General features: G+C 40.4%; 1 protein-coding gene across 2 annotated transcripts in view; it reads right to left on the bottom strand.

Annotated features, from left to right (window-relative positions):
* ATAD5 (ATPase family AAA domain containing 5) overlaps nt 1-14,597 on the bottom strand; it is a 44,537-nt gene extending 29,940 nt beyond the window's left edge. For both annotated transcript variants that reach the window (XM_045985883.1, XM_045985882.1), the window contains exons 1-6: nt 14,469-14,597; nt 8,704-10,604; nt 7,474-7,582; nt 2,635-2,799; nt 800-926; nt 220-301 (exon numbers count right to left, since the gene is read on the bottom strand). In XM_045985883.1, coding sequence (XP_045841839.1) covers nt 220-301; nt 800-926; nt 2,635-2,799; nt 7,474-7,582; nt 8,704-10,604; nt 14,469-14,534 — 2,450 coding nt within the window. In that variant the 5' untranslated portion in view covers nt 14,535-14,597. The remainder of the gene's footprint in view (nt 1-219; nt 302-799; nt 927-2,634; nt 2,800-7,473; nt 7,583-8,703; nt 10,605-14,468) is intronic.
* Nucleotides 14,598-17,292: the final 2,695 nt, after the last annotated feature.

Genomic DNA, 17,292 nt, shown 5'->3' on the forward strand with positions numbered 1-17,292 from the left:
TGGTGTTTTTGGTTTATGTTTCCACTGTTTCATCTAGAGATGGGCCACAAAATGATCTTCAAATTGCAGTTGTAGCACTGTCAATATTGTCATCTTTAAAAGTGAACTTATTAAAGCCTCAAATGATAACATACATGCTTTCTCATCAAAGTAAAGGAAAAAAAATAAAAAAACATTCTGTAAGATATTTCAGCATTTAAAAATTTCTATTGGACTGACCTGCTTTCATCAAAACCAAGAACAGGATCAGCTGTTTTTTGAGCCTTTCTGGTAAGAAATAAAGGAGCAACTTTCATTTTCCCTTAGAAAAATAAATACTTAGGTTAGTGTCAATGTTTATCATCTCTTCTTACCTCCAGCTATTTTCAAATTATACGACTACCTTCTTAAACTTAAAAAAAATTAAACCTTTTTACTTTCTTTAATCTTAAAAAAGACTAAATTTTATTTTAAAAAATTTCTATACAATGATCTGCTCTCCCAATATCATTATCAGAATCTCCAGGCAACTTTTTAACTATAGATTCCCATAACCCCCCCTCCAGAGATTCTCAGTCAATATGCCTAGGGAAGGACCTAAAGATTTAGGAAATTTTTTAATTTACTCTGATGATTTTGATGATCCATCAGGTTTGAGAACCTCTAAACTTAACTGAGGCTAAACAGACAGATAGAAATACTTAATATAATTAAAAGTTTGAACCATAGAAGGCAAGGAATTAAAGTGACAGCACTGAGAGCAATATAATCTCTCTAAAACATTCTAATGTTCATCATAAGCATTATCAAATTTGATTACCAGGTACATTTTTAGGAGTCTTGTTTAGTTTCTTTCCTAGCACATCATTCAGACACTGAAGTTTCTTCTGATTTTTCTCGGGATGCTTTAAAGAAGTATGATCTGAATCGATTATTATTACAGAGTCCTAAGGCAGAATAAGAAAAACATTTTAAAAATATGTCATACAATTGATGTTTTAAAATGTCAAGAGGATTACGATGTTAGAAGCCCCAGGTTAAGATAATGACATTAGCAGCTCCATACCTCTCTCCATCAGACACTACCTAATCCAGAAAACATACAGTGACAATAGTCTACATTACATCATACAAGTTCACATATCAAAGAGTGGATTTATTATGACCATGGCCTTCCTTTTTAAAGAAGCAACCAACAGACTTAAGAATTAATATGACCAAGCTATAAAAATTTTAGGTCTATTCTTTGAAAGCTATACATTCTATAAATGTATGAGATGAAAATCTGATACATTTTCATGTGGTCAGCATACATTTATCGAGCATCTACTGTGTATCAGGCAATATAGCAGGCACTGATTACACATACAGATGAAACAAGAGTTGGCTTCAAGGTTACACCATGGCTTAGGTGATGGAGAGGGAGCTAGTCTATAAGTATGGTGAAGGCAATACTAACCAAAATACAAAAACCATAGAAGTAAAGTACATGTAGGGAAGGAAACTACTTGTCTTGAAGACATCAGCAAAGGTTTCAAGAGGAGGCATTATTCTTAATAGCCAAAAAGTGGAAACAACCCAAATGGCCATCAACTGATGAATGGGTAAATAAAATGTGATATATCCATACAATGGGGTTATTATTTGGCAATAAAAAGAAATGAAATATTGATGCTCCACCATTGATGACCCTTGAGAACATTATGATGAATGAAAGAAGCCAGACACAAAGGACCATATACTATACATATGATACCATTTATATGAAATGTTCAGAATAGTCAAATCTACAGAGACAGGAAGTAGATTAGTGGTTGGGTGTGGCTCGGGGAGGAGAGACTGGGAAGTGACAGCTAAGGGAAATAGGGGTTCCTTTGGGGTAATGAAATGTTCTAAAATTGTGGTGATGGGTGCACAACTCTGTGACTATAGTAAAAGCCAATGAATTGCACATTTTAAATAGTGAATTGTATGGTATGTGACTCATATCTCCATAATAAAGATGGTTTGAAAAAAAGAGGAAGCGGGGCGCCTGGGTGGCTCAGTGGGTTAAGCCTCTGCCTTCAGCTCAGGTCATGATCTTAGGGTCCTAGGATCGAGCCCTGCATCAGGCTCTCTGCTCAGTGGGGAGCCTGCTTTCCCCTCTCTTTTTGGCTGCTATCTACCTGTGATCTCTCTTTCTCTCTGTCAAATAAATAAAGTATTTTAAAAAGAAAGAAAAAAAGAGGAAATGTTAGCATTTGGCAGGACTTAACGTTTGAGTAGAAATTCCTCAGGTAGAAGAGAGTGCTCTGAATAGCCATTTCAAGCCAAGACTACAAAGTGGAACAAGTAAAAACTGCACCATTTGGGGGAGAAATGAATAATTTAGTGTGACTAGAGCAAACTGTGTGTATGAGGAACATGGTTGCTTTGAGGAAAGGGAAGAGCTTATTCAGCCTGTAAAGGATCATGAGTAACTTGGTAAGGATTCAGACTGTATTCTGCAGGCAAAAGAACCCAAAGCTTCTAAAACACAACTGAAAATGATATTCTTTCTACCGCCCTCAAGGGTATCTTACAGTTCTACCCTATAATTTTGAAATGGTTTCCTTCTCCCACTTTAAGCAGCAGAAGAGGACAGAACTCATACCAATAAATATTTCTAATACTTACTTCTGTTTCTGACAACGGCTTCCTTTCAGGAAGTGTCTGATGTCTAGATGAACGTCTCAAGGGTGTCACTGTTTCTTCGGTAGCCTTTGACCTACTAATGTGTAAAGCTTTTGCCTTTTCAATCAATTGTTTTGCTTTAGATACATTTTTGGAAGCACTGCTTGCCTAAACAAAAAAATATGAAATATTAATACAGGTTAGTGACAAACATTTTATATTTAATGATTAAAAAAATTAGAAAAGGCTGGGACGCCTGGGTGGCTCAGTCAGTTAATCGGCTGCCTTCGGCTCAGGTCATGATCCCAGGGTACTGGGATCGGGTCCCTCATCAGGCTCCTTGCTCAGCAGGAAGCCTGCTTCTCCCTCTGCCTGCTCTGCCTGCTGCTCCCCCCACTTGTGCTCTCTCTCTCTGACAAATAAATAAATAAAATCTTTAAAAAAAAATTTTAGAAAAGGCAAAACTTTGGAGACAGTAAAAAAGACCAGTGGTTGCCAGGAGTTAGGTGGGGAGGAGGGGATGAACAGGCCCATCATAGAGGATTTTTAAGGCAGTGATACCACACTCTTTGTTTGATACTATAATGGTGGATATGTACCATGAAACATCTAAACCCACAAAATATACAAGACCAAGAGTGGACCCTAAAGTGAACTACAGACTCTGGGTGATAATGATCTGCCAATGCAGGTTCATCAGTTGTAACAAATGTACTACTCTGGTACTGATAATGTGGGAGGCTATGCAGTGTGGGGACATGAGGTATATGGAAAATCTTCGTATCTTCCACTCAGTTTTGCTTGAGGCTAAAGCTGTTCTAAAAACTAAAGTCCATTAAAAGGGCACCTGGGTAGCTCAGTCATTGAGTGTTTGCCTTCAACTGAGGTCGTGATTCCAGGGTCCTAAGATCGAGCCCTACATCCGGCTCCCTCCTTGGTGGGAAACCTGCTTCTTCCTCTCCCACTGCCCCACTTGTATTCCCTCTCTCACTGTCTCTGTCAATTAAATAAATTTTAAAAAATAAATAAAAAATAAAGTCCATTAAAAATCAATATATAATAGAAAACTATAATCACAAATAATATTAAATAAAAGACAAAGAAATAGTTACTCAAATCTTAGCAAGGAAATTAAATTACAATGTGTCTAGTTATATTTGGTTTGCCTTTATTTCTAACTGGAAATTTATTCAGATAAATGTAATTACATTTGTGGAAAACACCCAGAGAGATGTCTGTATTAGATATCTGGATGCATAGGAAAGAATTGCTGGTTATTTGCCCACCATCTTCATGGCATCTGTTCTTTGATTTTAGTCACCTTTGAGGCGAATCCACTGGAAAGAGGCTGAAAAGGTATTAAGTATGGAAAAGAGCACTAGATAAGAAAAAAGTCTGGCCTTTAGGCCTGACTTTGCCATTGATGTACTAAGTGATCTTATGCATTTAAATATTATCTTCCAGGCAACGTGCATTCAATATTCTGAGTTTTACAAGTTTTTATGTTTAGATCAAAAACATCCAGGGGCACCTGGGTGGCTCAGTAGGTTAAGCATCTTACTCTTGATCTCAGCTTAGGTCTTGATCTCAGGGTCAGGAGTTTAAGCCCTGCACTGGGTTCCATGCTGGGCCCAAAAATACAACAAAAAACCAGCAAGCAAGCTGCAAATAGTTTACATTATATGATCTCTTTAAAAAGTGACATATATCTGTTTAATCACAGAAAAAAGTCTAGAAGGACAAACATGTAACTACTAGTTTATCATCCAACTCTTGATTTCAGCTCAGGTAATGATCTCAGAGTCATGAGACAGAGCCCCAAGTCAGGCTCTGCATTCAGCTCAGTGTGCTTGTCTCTCTCCCTCTGCTCCTCCCCCCACTCAAGCCCCCTCACTCTCTAATACATAAATAAAATCTCAAAAAAAAAATGAAGTGGGTTACCCCTAGAGAGTAGAGGATGAAAAGTTTTCACATTTCATTTTATACACTTCTGTTTTTTAAACAAACGTTTGCTGTTTTTTAAAAACCACTGAAAAGCATGGTATGGATATTCAAAATATACGTAAGAAGGTTAGGAAAACAAAGATTTACTTCTGTAAAGTAGACGAACAGATTTGTTGTTCTGCTAGCAAAATTTCTGGCAGGCTGATGAAATCTTATAAATTCTTACAAAATAACTGACCTAAGTTTAAATTAACAACTCAATTATTGAAACAATCTGTTACACAAAAAGATATGGTTTTGTGAAGGTGTGGGGAAAAAAACCACACACACACACATTTTGGCAAGTAACTCTGTTATGTCTTGAAAAGCATTTTTTTCTAACTTTTTTAAGATTTTATTTCAGAGGGCTCAAGTGAGTGGCGGGGGAAGAGAATGAGAGGAAGAGGGAGAGAGAATTTTGAACAGACTTCATGTTTCGCACAGAGCCCCACCCAGGGCTTAATCTCTCGAATCTGACTGTGATCTGAGCCAAGACCAAGAGTTGGACACTTAACTGACTGAGTCACCCAGGCACCCCCGTTATTTTTTTCTGATAAAAATTTTAAGGGGCGCTTGGGTGGCTCAGACAGTTAAGTGTTGTCTTGGGCTCAGGTCATGATCCCAGGGTCCTGGTATCAAGTCCTGCGAACAGCTCCAAGCTCAGTGGAAAGCCTGCTTCTCCCTCTCCCACACCCCCTGCCTGTGTTCCCTCTCTCACACTGTCTCTCTCTGTCAAATAAATAAAATCTAGGAAGAAAGAAAGAAAGAGAAAGAAAGAAGCTGCCCTACAATGGTACAGCCTACCTTAAAAAAACATTTTTTTTTAAAGTTCATGTTTATAAAAAACAGAAAATAGAAAAATAAAGAAAACTAAAACCAACCATAATCCTATTACCTTGAAAATAAGTAATTTCCAACACCCTACATTCTGACCTAGTTACCCATCCTCCCAGCCCTACTTACTCCTGACTACATCAGAAACCTCTCTTGAGGGGCGCCTGTGTGGCTCAGTTGTTAAGCATCTGGCCTGGGCTCGGCGCGGGATCCCAGAGTCCTGGGATTGAGCCCCGCATCAGGCTCTCTGCTCAGCGAGGAGTCTGCCTCTCCCTCTTCCACTCCCCCTGCTTGTGGTCCCTCTTTGGTTGTCTCTCTCTCTATCAAATAAATAAAATCCTTTAAGAAAAAAAAAGGAAGAAACCTCTTGACAGCACTCACTACTTTTTCCCTGTTTATTAACCTTCACTGCACCCACGCAGCTTGGATCCCACTGTACACCCCTTCAACTACTCTTAAAAGATGTTCTCACCTCCTTTGGCTCCTCTGTCCTTCAAAACTGGGTTAAATATTTACTTTATGAGATTAACAGTAAGTACTAAGCGTAGCGTCTGGAATGTGATGTGCAGTCAAAAACATGACAGCCGTTCGTAACAACGGAAGAGATGCCAATCTTCCGTCGCGGCAGTGTTCATGCAAGGACGACGTCACAATCACACTGGGGCTTTTCAACACACACATACCTGTTCCTGCTCACCCTGGGGAGAATCCAATTCTCTCACAGTGGAGAAAAGTGGATTAGTTTGTAAAAGCAGCTATAGTATTCTTGTTTTTTTTTTTTTAAGATTTTGTTTGTTTATTTGACAGAGATTACAAGTCGGCAGAGAGGCAGGCAGAGAGAGGAAGGGAAGCAGGCTCCCCAGTGAGCAGAAAGCCCAATGCAGGGCTCAATCCCAGGACCCTGAGATCATGACCTGAGCGGAAGGTAGAGGCTTTAACCCACTGAGCCACCCAGGCACCCCTATAGTATTCTTATATATTCTACTTCTCCCTTTAGGGTAGTGGTTTTCAGTGGGGCAGGGTGGGAGGTAAATTTCTTTCCCTCCCAGGGATATTTGTAATGTGTGGAGACATTTTTAGTTGTCATAACCAGGGAAGTTGGAGAGCTACTGGCATCTCATGGGTAGAGGCCTCCATTATTGTTAAGCATCCTACAATGCACAACCAGGCCCCTGTAACAAAGAATTATCCAGCCCAAAATGTCAACAGTACCAGGGTTTTTAGACCTATACCAGAGTTACAGACCCCACTTTTTAGCCTCTGATCTATAGAAATAAACCAAAAATTCAATCATGACGTATAAAAGCAGTCTTAAGGGAAATGATTAGAATGTAACTCTTACTAAAAAGCCTTTTTCTTGGGGGGCCTGGGTGGCTCCGTGGGTTAAAGCCTCTGCCTTCGGCTCAGGTCATGATCCCAGGGTCCTGGGATTGAGCCCCACATCGGGCTCTCTGCTCAGCAGGGAGCCTGCTTCCCTCTCTCTCTGCTGCCTCTCTGCCTATCTCTTGTCTATGAAGTAAATGAATAAAATCTTTTTTAAAAAAATAAAGTTTTTTTCTTTTCACTCTTTTTAAAAAGATTTTATTTATTTATTTTAGAGAGAAACAGAGTGAGAGAGAGAGAGAGAGTGTGCATACACACAAGTGCAGGGAGGCACAGAGAGGGACAAGCTGACTCAGGGCTGAATGTGGAGCCTGACGCAGGGCTCAATCTCACAATCCTGAGATCATGACCTGAGCCAAAACCCAGGGTTGAACACTTAAATGACTGAGCCACCCAGGTGGCCCCCCAAAATCTTTTTCTAAGTAAATTATACTGTCCTTATCAATTGCTTTCATTTCACAGTAAGCTATGTTGACAGCTTAATAAACTAACCAGAGGAACAGAATAACAGTAATAGTATTATGACTGTAGTTAACAACCAATCTATAAAACTGTGTCTTCTTTTGGCATACTACTTCCAATGGCAGTTGTTGTTTTAGGAAACAGAATACCACTCAAACAACCCCCTGAGATTTCAATTACCTTTCTAGTCTGAGAAGTAAAATCTCCATCAGTGGCTTCAGATTTCTCACATCTTTTCTTAGACTTTTTCTTAGATTTCTTAGGAGTACTAATTCTGGTGAATTTCATTCTGGGAAAAAAAAAAAAGACAATCAGAAGCATTTTCATGATTATGTGTAAGAATTTCAATTAAATATAGAAAAAAAAAAACTATGGCTCCAATTTCTGGACAGTTCTCTTTTTTAAGATTTTATTTATTTATTTGACAGAGACAGAGTACAAGTAGGGGAAGCAGGTTCCCACTGACCAATGACCCTGGGATCATGACCTGAGCTGAAGGCAGGTGCTTAACCAACTGAGCCACCCAGGCGCCCTGGATAGTTCTTTAAAAAAATTACTCCCAATTAGATTCAAACTACTGATGAAAAGTAAGCCAAACTTCAAGCTAAACTCTCAGAAAATATGTTTCCTTTTAGAAATCATAAACTTTACAGAAAATTGCCTCCTAAGATAACTCTCCCATTGGCCAAAACCATCATAGTGTATGGCTGTTTATCCGAGGAAAAAAAACTCTTATTTTTTAATCTCATGTTTGTTAGATGCACAGAATTCGTACTTGGTTTGGTTTTTTTTTTTTAAGATTTTATTTCTCTGACAGACAGAGAGCATGCACAACCAGAGGGAGTGAGAGAGGAAGGAGGAGCAGACTTTACGCTGAGTGGGGAGACTGAGATGGGGCTTGATCCCAGGACCCCGGGATCATGACCAGAGCCAAAGGCAGATGTTTTTTTCTTTTTTTAAAGATTTTATTTATTTATTTGACAGAGATCACAAGTAGGCAGAGAGGCAGGCAGAGAGAGAGGAGGGGAAGCAGGCTCCTTGCTGAGCAGAGAGCCCGATACGGGGCTCGATCCCAGGACCCTGGGATCATGACCTGAGCCAAAGGCAGAGGCTTTAACCCACTGAGCCACCCAGGGACTCCTAGAATTCATATTTGAAAAATATTTCTCTAAGGAGTTAGCAACCATGATAAGAGCTTGAAGTCATCTAAAATACATCTAAAATCCTTCTGAAATCATTCCTGACTTTAAATTAAAAGTGGAAAACAAACAGCAATTTTGAAACTGGTTTCTTATAGTAACCAGCTGTGCTCTAGAAAAAATAATAGTCTCCAATGCTTGAAGTATTTTCCTTCCCAGATAATATTAAATACAGACTACTCAGAACTTCAGAACAAAAACAAAAGTTTACCTAATAGGGCTCTCTGAGTCAGAAGGTACTGTTATTAATTCTGCTGTATATAAACTGTGCTTTTCCAGTAAGCTGGCTGCTTTTGGAGTGGATGCCTTTGCTGGACTACCCTCTTCAGAATTGGTACCGCTAATGACTACTGTAGTAGGTGTGCTGCTGGTTCTTATAGACCTTCTGGTTGGCTTGGGTGTGAAAACATTTACCAAACTGTCTTCAGATTCAGCTTTAGAATGTATAACATTATCCTTTACCGGCATGCTGGTTTTTCTAGAAGACTTCTTGTTACACGGAGAGGAAATCTTTAGGTCATCATTTGCTAAATCTTTACAAATAAGCCTTTCACTGTTAAACAGTGTGCTGTTTTTGAAAACTTCTATTTTCTTTTGTCTTAAACTCATTCTAAGTCTATTTTGATTCTGTGTATCTCTAAAGGAAAAAGTGGCTGCTTTCTTTTGAATATTTCCCTGTCTATTTTCGCTTGCGGTAGTACCAGTATCTAACATTTTCTTATCCTTTTTCTTCAGCTTTTTACGTTTCTCGTTAGGAAAACTTCCTTTCTCAGTGTGTGACGGCAAATTGCCATAATTCGAAACCACCTGGACATCAGGATTTTCTGTGATTTTTTTAGAATTATTGTCTCTTCCTTCCTCGTTTAAAGATTTTTCATTGGGCTCCTTCTGCTTCTCAGACTTCCTGACTCCATTTTTAAGTGCATCGGCTGCCGGCTGCCTAAACGCTTTCATAAACTGCTGTCTTTCTTCTAGAGTGCATTTTGGTTTCACGGCCTCGGCACTTCCAGCTTCCAACACTGCCAATTCCAACTCTTCCTCCTGGATGACAACATTGGATTTTCTTTTCTGAACAGTCTGTTCATTCTCGGGATCAGACAGACTATTTTCCATTTCCAACTGCTTCTGTTTCAAGAAAATGGCGGGTATTTTCCTTGTCTTTCTGGGGGGAATGGGGTGAACTTGAGCAAGAACAGTAACTGTCTTAGAGCGTCCATGTTGGGAAATGTCACAGGCTTCTGGGTCACTTATACAACCACTTTTGACCATATCTTCAACAGTTTCAGAGGGAATACAGATTGCCATTGTAGAGTCTGGTATGTGTTCTGCTTTATTTTCCTTGTGACTTTTTAAAAATTCCTCGTAAGAGACAGTAATTGTACTATCATGTAAGTGGGCTGTTCTGGGTCTGTCACCTCTGGAGTCCACATCATTTGCAGGACTCTCCATCTCATTAGTTAGGGAAGGCGGACTCTGTTTCCTATCTTTACCATCTTTTGGATGGAGCTCCTCAGCCAATGGTAAGCTTTCAGATAGATCTATTATATCCCTGTGCTTCCTTTTTCTCATTTTTTTGCAATCATTTTTTGTGATCCTTCTTTTAGGATTCACTTTCTTAGAGGTTTTAATGGAAGTCATAGTGCTTGGCTGTTTTTTACCTTGAATACTTTCTGCCAGGACCTCTACATGTTTCTTGTAGAGTAAAAGAGAAGTATTACTTTCTACAAAATCATGATTTAGACTAGAGTCTTTTTTGCTATCATCACTACTAATTTTAATTGGAGATTCATTTTCAGTTTTTACACTATTCAGCCGATGAGATAAATTAACTCTCTTTCCTCTCTTCTTAAACTCTAGATTTGAGAACATTTCCAACGGTGGTTTACAGTCTTTGCCGCTGTCAGAGGGCAATGGAGCAGATGACTTTATCTTGCACTCTTTTGCTGACAGTGTCTTCGCATTTGTGGGGGAAGTCTTTCTAAAATAATCCAGAATATTACTGGATTTCGGTGGAGGGAAGACACTGTCTCCAGTCTTCCCTATCGGTGATAGATATTTTGTGATTGTTTTGCAGGAAGATCTGTCATCATCTTTCCTTCGCTTTTTGCATGCCTATCAATTTAAAAGAAAAAAAAAAGCAGTTATTTCAAACAAAATAATATAAAACATAAATTGTAAATACGGATCTAATATTTTAGATATTTAGATTTTTGGATATTTGGGTATTTTAGATATTTGGATAATAAAAGGAAGGCTCCCTTAGGTAATGAACCTGATCTATTAGGGGAAAAAAAGCTTTTTTTGCTCTTTTTTTTTTTAAAGATTTTATTTATTGATTTGTCAGAGACAGAGCAAGCGCACACACAAGCGCACAAGCTGGGGGAAGCGGTAGGGAGAGGGAGAAGCAGGTTCTCCACTGAGCAGGAGTCTGATGTGGGACCCATGACCTGAGCTGAAGGCAGATGCTTAACCAACTGAGCTACCCAGATGCCCTAAAGAAAGAGCTTTAAAATTAAACCTACATTCAAATCTCAATATCACATCAGGCCATACACTTATAATTTGTGTATTTTACTTTATGTATACTTGAATAAAAAGTTTCAAGGCCACAATACTTATGTACAAATGTGTTAATTTCTGTTGGCCTCTGTTCACTATATAACCTTTGAATAGTACCACCCATCCCACAAAATTTGTAACGAACACATTGAATAAGAATGTATGAAGTCAAATGCATGGTGGAGACTCTACAAATACTAATTCCATTCCCTCTTTCCTTTTTTACGTTAAAAACAAGGTATTCTTGGGGCGCCTGAGTGGCTCAGTCAGTTAAGCATGCAATCTTGATTTCGGCTCAGGTCATGATTTCAGGGTCATGGGATCAAGCCCCTGCTTGCTGGGCTCTGGGCTCAACAGGAAGACTGCTTGAGAGATTCTCTCTCTCCTCCTTCAGTCCTTCCCCCCTGCATTCTCCTCTTCTCTCTAAAATAAAAAAATAAATATTTTAAAAAATAATTTTATTTCAAGGATGCCTGGGTGGCTCGGTGGGTTAAAGCCTCTGCCTTTGGCTCAGGTCATGATCCCAGGGTCCTGGGATCGGGTCCCCACATCCGGCTCTCTGCTCGGCAGGGAGCCTGCTTCCCTTCCTCTCTCTCTGCCTGTCAAATAAATAAAATCTTTTAAAAAATCATATTATTTCTAAGAAACAGACATATAGTGAACAAACCTATGATCCTCAAATCTACTAATCAAGTAAAAATTATGAAGGACACTTACCACAAATAAAAAAACTAAAACTTTCCAGTGTTTTGTTATTAAAAGTTACTGCCTGCCTCCTGTTATTACCCTCACATATCAAGTTGATATAATACTACAAAGTTATATTTTTGTTGGTCATAAATTAGTACCTTACATATTAGAAAAAACTATTAGCTACAAAAAGCTCCATCAGTCTTTTCTTTTAATTTCCCTCAGTTCATTCGTTAAACTAAACTTCCCAGAATGACAAAAAAATTTTTTAAAAGCTAAGTAATGAGGGGTGTCTGGCTGGCTCAGTTGGTAAAGCATGTGACTCTTCATCTCAGGGTTTCGGGTCCCAGCCCTATGCTGGGTGTAGTGGGTTAGGCCGCTGCCTTCGGCTCGGGTCGTGGTCTCGGGGTCCTGGGATTGAGTCCCACGTCGGGCTCTCTGCTCAGCGGAGAGCCTGCTTCCCTTCCTCTCTCTCTGCCTGCCTCTCTTGTGATTTCTCTCTGTCAAATAAATAAATCTTAAAAAAAAAAATTAAAAAAAAATAAAATCTTTAGGGGTGCCTGGGTGGCTCAGTGGGTTAAAGCCTCTGCCTTCAGCTCAGGTCATGATCTCAGGGTCCTGGGATCGAGCCCCGCATCGGGCTCTCTGCTCTGCAGGGAGCCTGCTTCCTCCTCTCTCTCTGCCTGCCTCTCTGCCTAGTTGTGATTTCTCTCTGTCAAATAAATAAAATATTAAAAAAATAATAAAAAAAATAAAATCTTTAAAAAAAAAAAAAAAGGTAAGTAATGAATGGGGACGGGGCGCCTGGGTGGCTCAGTTGGTTGAGCATCTGTCTTCTGACTCAGGTCATGATCCTGGGGTCCTGGGATCGAAACTTAATCTGGCTCCCTTCTAGGTGGGGAGCCTGGTTCCCCTTCTCCCTCTGCCTGCTGCTGCCCCTTTTTGTACACACGTTTTCTCTCTCTCTGACAAATAAATAAAGTCTAAAAAAAAAAAATAGTGAATAGGGGAATTATACTCCTAGAAAATTAAAAGGTATCACAAAGCTATCGTCCTTAAAAACAAAGTACTGAGGGGCAGCTGGCTGGCTCAGTCAGCGGAACGTGTGACTCTTGATCTTGGGGTTGTGAGTTTGAGCCCCCACTTGGGTGTAGAGACTACTTAAAAAAAAAAAAGCATAGTACTGATGCATGAATAAGGTAGCCAACATAATGGAATGGATTTAGAAAACCAGATAAAGAAATAAGTATATATTTAGAACTTAGTATACGAGAACAGTAGCATTTAAGTTAGTGAGCAAATAAGTAGTTAATAAATGGTATTGGGACAAATTTCTAACCAGTTGGATAAATACGAGGCAAAATAAATTACCGATTAAAATGTCACATGCTGAAATGAAATGGTAAAAGCCTTGGAAGAAAATGCTAGTGAGCTGTTAGTATTATTACTATCCCGGGATGGCTATCAAAGGCATGATACTATAGGCCCTAGAGTCAGGCAGATCCAAGTTCAAGAGCTGCTCTGACATCTACTAGCATCGAACCCTAAGCATATTACTGTTTAGCTTTTTTTCTTAAATTTTTAAAGTAGGCTCCACAATGTGAAGACCAAGGCAGGGCTTAAAGTGCTAACCCTGAGATCAAGACCTGACCTGAGATCAAGAGGAGGACCCATAACCAATTGAGCCACTCAGGCGCCCCACTTTTAATTACTTTTTGACCTTCTTCCCTCATCTGTATGGATACAGATAATGATACCTCAACACGGTTGATATGAAGCAAAATAATGTATACAAGGCCCCTACCCCTGCAATACTAAAAGGAAAGTATCATTACTATGAAATAAGGTAAGCAGGGCACCAAAAACAGAAACTGTGAGGAAAAGCTTGATAAACTGACCATACAAAAATCAAGAACTGTCTAACTCAAGTACCAAAAGTCTTTCTTCACATCCAAGAAAACTGAGCAACCTCCTTGATTTAGCAAACAAATATCAGCACAACTATTAGCAAATAGACAAAAGTTATTCAATTCTAAAAAATAAGAAAGTCCGAGTCAAATAAGTGAAGGTACATCTTGGCTCACTTCAGACACCAGTATGTGTATTTCAGTTAGAATGCTAGCTTGAGATGAAAAGGTGTAAAAATACAACAACTGTCACTTTGAGACGCTAATCCATTACTTCATGACATTAAAGTATCTTTATAACGATTGCTTAGAGCATTTCACTGAAACTTGGTGAAAACATAAGAATAACAGCATTCCATGCTCTAACGCCATGAGATGAGAAACTGATTCTTTAGAAAATTATTTTGACTCCCGTAATGACAATCTAAGCGGTTGTCTTAGGTTAGTTGAACGGACTAGTTGTTCAAAGGTCTTTCAGGTGGACAGACTAGGTGAACTCAGAGATTCTTTTCAAACTAAAGTTCTGATTCCTTACGATGAACCCAGACTTGATCTTGGGATCCTCTGTGACATTTCACAAGTCCAAAACATCAGGTTCCACCAACGTTTCAAGATCTGGGAACTGGTCGACGTATCTTTTGAATTCTGAATTTCCAATGTTTGTTAGCACTTATCACGGCTTTAGGAAGCGACACACTCCAGCAATTGTTGCACACAATGTCACAACCGTGAGGCCTCATCTGGTCCCTCCTCTCCCCTCCTAGATCCAAAGTCGGGATTACCGTTCGCCCACCTCCTATAGAGAGATACACTAGCTCACCTCAATCTCGTAGTCCTTCACGGGAGGGGGAGCAGCTGCCGCCGCCATGGTCAAGACCCCCACCATGCTCCCAGCTTTCCGGAATGCCGGTTCCTAGGGCATTGTGCGGCCGGACCCCGCCAGCCTGGAGGCCATGGAGGCGGCCGGCTCCCGCACCGGGAGCAGCCGGGGCCGCGGGGTCCGTCTCCGACTCCCCTGCGCCCACCCGGCCCGAGCGGTCGCTGAGGCTGGGCCCAGCTCAGCCGAGTCGGACGCGGGAAGAGGCGGTAAGAAAGCGCGGGCAGCGAGGACTCTGGGACGAGGCCGGCGAGCGCGGGGTGCCCTCCACGCAGGCGCCCCAGGGTGAGCGCCCGGGACTGCGACCCCGGCTGGGAAAGCAGGCCGAACACAGATCGGACCCACGGGCTTCGGAGGGAGTTCTTGTCAATTGGGTTTTCGCGCCGTCCGGAGCGCAGGGGGCGGAGCTTACGATTGCTTCGGGAGACTGCGCGGACGGTGAGCAGCGAGGGTCAAAATTCTTCTTGGCGAAACTGCAGGAGGCGGGCTTCGTCTCATTTTGGGATTTCAAACTAGAGGGAATTTTGGAGACTCGAACTTCTGACACCCAGTTTCACGGATGAGGATATGATTTGACTAAAGTCCGTTTTCGCAGAATTAAAACTCTAGATTTTGACGTCCCTAGCTAGCTCTTTTTCAAAAGTGGGAACTTGAAAAATACAGTAAAGGAAGTAATTGATTATATTTTTTTCCCAGAAGGAATGTTATTTGGATTTTGCCAAGCGTCCTATCTCGAAATACACTCTTTCGGGATCCGAGATTGCGACTTTTAACCCTCAGTTAAGCTAAAAGAGTCATTTCTTCCCGTGGACTTCATCCTCGCGCGCAGCTAGGAGCCCAATGTCATGGCCTCAGCTGGTGGGAGTGCTCAGCTGTCGCAGGGTGCCAGTACTCTGCTGGTTTGTGTGATGATGATCTCATACGTCATTTGCATTGTTTTCATGGATTGGTTTAGCTTTGACTTTTTTTTTTTACATTAGTTGTAGTGACATATAGAGTATGTTTGAGTGCATAGTTTTATCTGCATGATATTGTGAAGTAAGGCAAGTAAAAGGATATATCAAATAATATGGGAAGCCACTTTGTTACATCGGGTTATGCATACTGATTTGAACTATTGATGTAATTGTGTCCGCCTCTATATACCATAAAGATGGTATTGCTGTTGTTCTGACAGCATAAAGGGTTTAAATTTCTCCAGGGAAAACTGGAGGTAGGGTGCCTGGGTGGCCTAGTCCGTTAACCTTCTGCCTTTGGCTGGGGTCATGATCCCAGGATCCTGGGATGGAGTCCTGTTTTGGGCTCCCAGCTGAGCAGGGAGCCTGCTTCTCCCTTTGCCTGGTGCTTCTCCTGCTTGTGCACTCTCTCTCTCTCTGGCAAATAAATAAATAAAATCTAAAAAAAGGAAAAGAAAACTGGAGGTAGTTATTTTTTCTTTTACAATTATTAGCCCCCATAAGTATTTTCAGGAAGGGAGACTGCACTACCTTCAGTCTTCTATATATTGTTTTGTTGTTCCAGGTTTTTTTATTTTTTATTTTTTTTATTACTTACCATAGAGTAAGAACATTGCCCAAGGAGACGGAAGAGGAAGAGGACAAGGAGGAGAAATAAAAAAGTCCATTTGACTTCAACCCCCATACTCCTCTTGGCCCCAGTGGTGGTCACTATTACCTATTTGGTGGGTAGCAGCACTGTATATGGATACATATATGTATCCACAGAAAAGTCTTCAGTGTTGTTTTTATTTACAGAAAAGGTTACACTGTAAATATCACTCAGCAATCTTCATTCATCATTGTTTTCAAGAGCTATCCATAATCCATGTAGATCTGATTCACTTCCTTTCACTCCTCAGCATTCCATCCAACTAGACACATTTTATTTATTCATTTCCTTAGAGTTGTCTCCAATTTTCTATTTCAGTGAGCCGGTGAACATTCCTGTCTATGTCTCCTTGAACATGTGAAATGTTTCTCCAGAAGACACACCTAAAAGTGGAATTGCTGGGTTATCAGGGTATATATCTTTAGTGCTTTTTATTCTTCTCAACTACTAAGCATTTAAACTGCATTGGTTTGTTCAGCATTTGCACTGAGTTTATTTTTAAGTACGTAGTTGGTATTTTACACAACTCTTCGGTAGGAATTCATGGCATTTATAAGTTTTAAACTAAATGAGCTTTCACATTTGTATAGCAAGTTAGCATTTATGATGTGTCCATGGGGTTTTTTATTATCTTCCCCCATCTGGCTAACTGCTGCTTTTAAAGACTGATTTGAGGGCCGCCTGGGTGGCTCAGTGGGTTAAAGCCACTGCCTTCGGCGTAGGTCATGATCCCAGAGTCCTGGGATCGAGCCCCACATCAGGCTCTCTGCTATGCAGGGAGCCTGCTTCCTCCTCTCTCTCTGCCTGCCTCTCTGCCTACTTGTGATCTCTGTCTGTCAAATAAATAAATAAAATCTTTTAAAAAAAAATAAAGACTGATTTGAAAGAGAGGGGCATGTGTGGAGGGGGAGAGCAGACAGAGAGGAATAAGCAGACTCCATACTGAGTGGGAAGCCCATCACAGGCTTGATCCCAGGACTCTGAGATAATGATCTGAGCTGAAATCAAGAATCCAAGACTTAACTGACTGGCGCCCTATCCCTTTTTAAAAATTATTAATTTTTATATTTATCAAAGTAATGCTGTATTTAGTTACTAAATGGCAAAGAGCATTATAAAACTTACTACCAGAAAAGGGCTAGGGCACCTGGGTGGCTCA

The sequence above is a fragment of the Meles meles genome, chromosome 18 (genome assembly GCF_922984935.1).
Source record: "Meles meles chromosome 18, mMelMel3.1 paternal haplotype, whole genome shotgun sequence".
In the NCBI taxonomy this organism is placed as follows: domain Eukaryota; kingdom Metazoa; phylum Chordata; class Mammalia; order Carnivora; family Mustelidae; genus Meles; species Meles meles.